General features: G+C 35.7%; 3 protein-coding genes across 7 annotated transcripts in view; 1 reads left to right on the forward strand and 2 right to left on the reverse strand.

The window, feature by feature from the left end:
• LOC100631756 (lys-63-specific deubiquitinase BRCC36-like) overlaps nt 1–6,518 on the reverse strand; it is a 31,441-nt gene that overhangs the window by 9,963 nt on the left and 14,960 nt on the right. The gene's annotated exons all lie outside the window — the stretch shown is intronic.
• On the forward strand, nt 3,246–4,276 carry LOC109586319 (uncharacterized). Of its 3 annotated transcripts, none has more exons than XM_020002496.1 (4): nt 3,246–3,534; nt 3,577–3,755; nt 3,802–4,001; nt 4,047–4,276. In XM_020002496.1, exons 1-4 carry the CDS (start codon nt 3,270–3,272, stop codon nt 4,123–4,125), a joined length of 723 nt encoding a protein of 240 aa, XP_019858055.1. In that variant the 5' UTR covers nt 3,246–3,269; the 3' UTR covers nt 4,126–4,276. The 3 variants fall into 3 exon arrangements, with proteins under 3 accessions (XP_019858055.1, XP_019858056.1, XP_019858054.1); XM_020002497.1 differs by having other exon boundaries at nt 3,580–3,755; XM_020002495.1 differs by having other exon boundaries at nt 3,246–3,755.
• LOC105314462 (lys-63-specific deubiquitinase BRCC36-like) lies at nt 4,463–5,497 on the reverse strand. The gene is made up of 5 exons (XM_020002498.1): nt 5,360–5,497; nt 5,248–5,306; nt 5,060–5,197; nt 4,790–4,830; nt 4,463–4,741 (listed from the first exon to the last, which is right to left on the reverse strand). Exons 1-5 carry the CDS (start codon nt 5,450–5,452, stop codon nt 4,581–4,583), a joined length of 492 nt encoding a protein of 163 aa, XP_019858057.1. The 5' UTR covers nt 5,453–5,497; the 3' UTR covers nt 4,463–4,580.

Below are 6,518 nucleotides of genomic sequence, written 5' to 3' on the forward strand. Positions count from 1 at the left end.
TTTTTGGCCAATAGAATATTTTATATTTTTGGTAATATCATAATAATCATTTTTACACAATGAAAATAATTGTTATTTGTGAGGCAACTTTCATTGTTTAAATTTTACAACTATATGTTTGTTTTCAATGCAGATTGTAACTCATTTCATTGCAACTAGATCTAGATGCAGTATAATTTATTCTATGACCAATGACTGAAGGCTTTTGATATGATCACTGAAATCTCGTACATTCAAAGTTTAAAATTATTACACTGAGTTTAAAATAGTTATTTTTACTTTATAAAGAGTTAAACATTGCAACAAATAAAGATTGAATGGAATAGAAGAACAAGAGGACTGATCCGCGGGAAGTTATGGTGTATATTCTGAATTCTTGGGAGTTGATCCGCATTCTAGGCACAAGCCCGTGCACGTTCCGCGCGTTCACGTGCTTGGTTCAGCGTGCGGAACGATCCGCAGCAATCCGCACTGATCCGCATTCTAGTAACGCCCCTCCGTGCATTAGTCAGGCGGGCCTGCAAGGAAAGACCTGGGGGCGTAGCCCCCAGGTCGTTAAAAAAAGGTCAAATGGCTACCACAAGCAGCAGCAGCTCTTCTCCATTAACTATTAGTAATAATCCATTAACTGTAGTCTGTAGTATATTTATATATTTAGGTGAACTTATTGATGTACTTAATCTGTTGAAGAAATGTGGTTTCCCTCAGAGGAGATGGAAGGAACTAGGACTGACACTGGGACTACTCATGGACTCACTGGACGCTATTGCAGAAAACTACTCAAAAGTAGAAGACCGTTTTATTGAATGTCTCTCCAAGTGGTTGCGTAGAGCTGATAATGTTGACAGTAAAGGAGGAGCTACCTTTGACTCACTGTCACATGCTCTTAAATCTATGAATGAGAATGCTGCAGCTGACAAGTTAGATCAAGAGAGTAAGTTAATGTCACTGGTTGTATTAGAATTGACTCTGTGTGTGTGCATTTGTTAGCTTGAGCATACAACGATTATGCTATGATCAGTTCGGTTTAGGAGTATAATTTGTAAAGTATGATTGTGGTATAATACTTACATTATAAATTTGATGTAAAGTGCAATGTTTATTAATAGTTCCAGAGCTCCTTTTAGTACATGATGTAGTGGTAAACAATGTACTCTACAGTAATAGTTATTATTGTATTACTACTGTTACTATGATGCTGTAATGTTTCTATGTCTGTCTGTCTGTCATTTGCTCTGTGTCTGTGTTTTAAATTGTTAATTGTATTTATATGTTTATAGAACCATCAGTCATTAAAGAACCACTAGAGCAGCAGCAGCCATCAGAACCATCAGTCAGTGAAGAACCAGAGCAGCAGCAACTATCAGAAACATCAGTCAGTGAAGAACCAGAGCAGCAGCAACTATCAGAACCATCAGTCAGTGAAGAACCAGAGCAGCAGCAGCTATCAGAACCATCAGTTAGTGAAGAACCAGAGCAGCAGCAACTATCAGAACTATTAGTCAGTGAGAGTCAGGAGTCACTTATACAACCACACACATCTCAATCATCTACTCCTACTGCTATCACGAATCACTCTCGTAAGTCTTTCACTACCCATAATCATTCATAAATATGATTGATGCTTTATTCTAGGAGTGACCGCCTGTATTATTTTAGTATTAGTGCCAATCTTAGCTGTTCTTGTAGTTGGTGTTAGTACTAGCATAGGGATCACACATCATTCTCCAATTCCAATTGATCAGTCGATGGAGATTGGTGATATACAGTCCAGTAGTGCACTCATTCCTGTACTTAATAATGTGTCTTCAGTTTCATTGAATATTTCTTTTGGAGTGACAGTGTTCATGGCTTCATCTATTCCACCAACTGGAACACAAGTTCTTCAATCAGGAATCCCTCAAAGTTATGGGCATTGTGCCCCATATAATGTTAATACTGGTGATAATCCAGTATACCTTCTCCCTGGGTCTATTATGAATTATACCTTAACAGTGTCTGGTTTAAATGACTCTCAATGCCCAGCAAAATTAGTTTTGTTTAACAAAAAAAGTGAATATCTTACATGTAGACACAACAGCTCAAATGTTGTAAAAGCATACTGCTTGACCAATGACACTGTAAACCATGTATTAATCATGATTAATGAGTCTGCTAATTATTACGTTATACTAATAACTGATGATCCTACCATTTCTGTTTCCTCAGACATTACCGTCCATCAGGTGTATTATAATACCTCCCACTTGTCTCCTGCTAAAGATTGTAAACAAAGATCTAATGATGCTTCCTGTACAGTACATAATCCTGATATAAAGAAGTGGAGCTGTAGTAACACTGAATGGTACGTGATATTGCAATCTTCCTCTAATGAGGACGTGGGATACAATTACAAGACTCCATCATTCAATTATTGTCAGTTGCAAAGATGCCTCATCAATACTTTTATAATTGGCGGCATTGTGTTACTATTACTATTACTCATAGAATCAGGTTGTTGCCTATGGACTCGGAGAATTGCAAAAGAAATAGAGCTAGAGGAAGTAGAAGTATTCGGAGTCTATGGAACATTTACAAATCGACATATATATACACAGCCATAACCACTTTTGGTGTAATAATTGTATTTTATTCCAATGTTAAGGTTATTTATTTTATTGTTTTTAAATTATAGCATTACAATTCATAAGCTATACTACTATAATCCAATTCCATGATAAGCAAATCTCCACCATCCATGATAATCATGCAGATTACTTATCTTTTAGCACATCACCACATTCTAAACTTTCATCTCAGTTTGTATTATTTCTTTTATGCAGGCTATAGCTACTCCTTTGGAGGCTGTTATGTATAATATTATTTATTGCTTATTATATTGGTCACAATGCTTATTGCTGACAATGTAGCTTCAATTGTTATACTGTGTGCATGCATTTATGTATTGTTTACTGCATGTATAAGTTTAAGCTGAGTCAATATTTTAAGGCTGTCAATTTTTCACAATAATAATAAATACATTGAGATACATCCTTTTGAGGCCGCTATAGCTGTTTTACTAATTATGAAGTTAAAGTATGTCATTACATGTACATGCATATCAATGCCATGAACAAGAGACACACTCTTTTGCAATTATCATAATCATAGTATCTCTTAATTGGTATAGTCTATGTTAGGTAATTATACTGGCTTGATGGGGTGACCGACCACATGATTTATGAATACACTATACACCTCTGCAAGTTAGTATCATACATGTAGCTTGAATGGAAAAGATTAGGATCAAGCCTAGGAATCCACACACAGACGAGTTTTCTGTCCTTGATGTATTGGTAAGAGAGTTTGAAATTAAACTAATTGAAGAAGGGGGTAAGAAACCAATAAATAAAGATGGAGCGTATTATATTGCTAAAACAAAACCTGGAAGTTTCACAAAAATTCAGAAAAAGCTGCTTCAAAACAAAGGGAACCTACAAGAATGGGAATTCAAACTACTTCCATCAGCAACAGATCAGCCAACAATGATAACAGGTCAGTCAACAATGAAAAAAGGTCAGTCAACAACACTTACAGCAGATCGGTCAACAATGACAAAAGGTCGGTCAGCAACACTTGCAACAGATCAATGCGTACTGATCAATATAACCTACTCTGATAAAAAGGCTTTCAAAAAGTTACCTACTGCCAAAAATTTAGCACAAAAAATCATAGATGCTGCTCATGCAGCTACAACTACAGACAAACGTAGTTTGGTAAGACAATACATTATATCATTATCTATCATGCATTGTTTTATAGGCTGATTTCAACTATGCTTTCACAATCACTAAGGTGGATTTATGTTGCTTTCATTGTTTCCAAACCTCACAGCCACCACCTGCAAAGAAGTCATCATTGCTTGTCAAAGTTGAAGTGGAATATCCATCGTCTTATTGTGATCTCGATGGAGAAACTTTCTACTACGAGTTTCTAAGTGATATTCTGAGTGATGATTGCTGGTAAGTGTATACTGTACTGTGAATTGGACTAATATAATACAATAGGATATGCTGGAAATCTAATGGAGCCACAAGTGATGGAATCATACTTTGCTCAAATTTGAAAGCGATGAAAAAAGTGTAATATGAAGAGACATCAGTTTGAGCATAAAACTAATGTATTTACTTCACGCTGTTATAGACTGTATTTACGTTTTTTAATTTTCACTGTAGCTAGATTTTAAAACTACATGTACACTATAAGTAAAAAAATCCTACTTTCCTTAGCTACCATATACCAGTCAATCCTACAACAGTCAACATGTTGCCCAGAATAAGGCAGCTTCATTCTAGGCTCATCACAATAAAGTTGTATTGTATATGATGGGGGCCTTAAGGAAAAGAAGGCATACCACATCTTGAAGGTTATACTTACTCTAACACTCCCAGAGCCATACATGGAAATGTAATACATAAAGCAGTTGTGAAACAATAATTACTATTAATGACCTAAGGGCAGGTCGTAATAAAAAGTGACATTAATAATAATAATAATAATAATAATAATAATAATAATAATAATAATAATAATAATAATAATTAGACGGACTCTCCCTCAGTGCTTAGTGACACTAATAGTCTATCCCTTTCTTTCTCTAACTTATTAATAACATTATTATTATTAATCAATAATTCCTGTAATAACTGCAATAAAGGAGCTCCAATCACTTGAAGTAATTGAGACAGACTTTGCACATAAACTATTAATAACAATTAATTAATTACTTAATTAATAATTAATTAATTACCTGCTCCATTATGCAACAGTGTTAGCTCATCACTACTAAACCTAAAAATAAGAAAAATTAAAAAATTATTTATTAAAAATTTTAATTTTCTTATTTTTAGGTTAATTACCGTACAAGATGATTTATTAGTGTGGAATTAATATTGGTAATTGGCGGTTCTATGAAGAAATTGCTAATATAAAATCTGCCAATTTCTTTCCACAAGCAAATTTGCCAAACATTTTCCAGCCAATAAATCATCTTGTACAGTATAATAATCATAAAACCTACTTCTGGTTGTTCTCATAAGAATGTTTCTCTTCTTCAATTAATATATTTAATAATCTAATGAGACCAGATGAAGCCATAGGACTCACAGTCCCCTGTACTGTAGGGACCACCTTACACTCTAATGTAACATGATCATAACTAGTGGGTGGAGAAATGGGTGTGGTCTATTAAAAAAAGGCTGGGCTTACTTTAAAGGATCATTTAGTTTTGGAATTGATTGAAAACAGATAACTTTAGTGGAGCATTTCTGTGTGTGGGTGGAGGTGATGGTAGTTAATTAAAGTGGGTGTGGTTACTTACTTTATCAATTTCTTCAAAACACGAGAAAATGAGACCAACAAAATGACGACCCATCAACTGGTAATTAGCCTGAGTACGAACATCTGAAAACATGAAATGTACATGTACATTACATAATAATAATAATGATGATGATGATACATGTAAATACATGTACATGTAAATGTAGTAGATCAATACATATCATACAGGGTTTTTGGGCTGGTTCTTTAGCAACTTTAAAAATTCGTAACAAATCTAATTTTTAACAGAATCAGCTCAAGCTTTCTACACAACATAAGAACATGTATATGCATCAGGAAATGTAATAAAAATGGAGAGTTCTCAACTTTTCATTTTTGGCAAATGTTGGACAGTGACCCTGTACTATAGTACAGGGACTTTTGTCCAATTTCGAAGCAACTTTAAAAATTCGCAAAAAATTCAATTTTTATCAGAATCAGCTCAAACTTTCTACACAACATAAGAACATGTATATGTATCAGGAAATGTAATAAAAATTGAGAATTCTATACTTTTCATTTTTAGCAAAATTTGGACAGTGACCCTGTACTATAGGTACACCAGAGGCGAAAGCGAGCTACTGTGTAACAACCAACCTGTGGTTGGTTCATAAGGGGCTGACATTTAAGCACGAAAGTGTGGGGAGCGAGTAGGATTAGATACCCAGGTAGTCCACACCGCGAAAGATGGGCCATATATGTATGCGTACGTATACATGTAAGTAAATGCAAGAGGGTCCCGCCTGAAGAGTATGATTGCAAAGTTGAAATTTAAGAAATCTGACGGTTCGCCAACCAATTAGAGGAGCGTGTGGTTTAATGCGATGATCCGCGAGCGACCTTACCAGAATTTGAACCCCACCTATATTAGGGGGGCAGGCGTCGTGTGGCCGTCGTCAGCCCTTGATAAAGGGCACAACATCGGCAACCACGGCGGTGCCTTGTATGAAGTCAGGTCCTTACGGCCTATATATTCTGGGCGACCCATGCGCTACAAATCTAATAGGCAAACACACAAAGTTGGTGCCAAGAAAGCTGGAAGGTTAAATGGGAGTTAGGTTCGGAGCGTCCACTGAAATGGGGGCGTGAAGCAGGATTTGAAAGTAATCGGGAAGTAGAGCGTTTCGGTGAATAGAGCTCTGGCGTTCGTACAAACC

This window comes from Amphimedon queenslandica, unplaced genomic scaffold (assembly GCF_000090795.2).
Source record: "Amphimedon queenslandica unplaced genomic scaffold, v1.1 AMPQUscaffold_12900, whole genome shotgun sequence".
In the NCBI taxonomy this organism is placed as follows: domain Eukaryota; kingdom Metazoa; phylum Porifera; class Demospongiae; order Haplosclerida; family Niphatidae; genus Amphimedon; species Amphimedon queenslandica.

Coding starts and splice junctions, on each gene's coding strand:
- LOC109586319 (XM_020002495.1), top strand. CDS start 3,270: ATGGAAAAGATTAGGATCAAGCCTAGGAATCCACACACAGACGAGTTT. Junction 3,756..3,801: donor CTACAGACAAACGTAGTTTG/GTAAGACAATAC, acceptor ATTGTTTTATAG/GCTGATTTCAACTATGCTTT. Junction 4,002..4,046: donor ATTCTGAGTGATGATTGCTG/GTAAGTGTATAC, acceptor ATAATACAATAG/GATATGCTGGAAATCTAATG.
- LOC105314462 (XM_020002498.1), bottom strand. CDS start 5,452: ATGTTTTCAGATGTTCGTACTCAGGCTAATTACCAGTTGATGGGTCGT. Junction 5,307..5,359: donor GTTTTGAAGAAATTGATAAA/GTAAGTAACCAC, acceptor ACCCACACACAG/AAATGCTCCACTAAAGTTAT. Junction 5,198..5,247: donor AAACTAAATGATCCTTTAAA/GTAAGCCCAGCC, acceptor TCCACCCACTAG/TTATGATCATGTTACATTAG.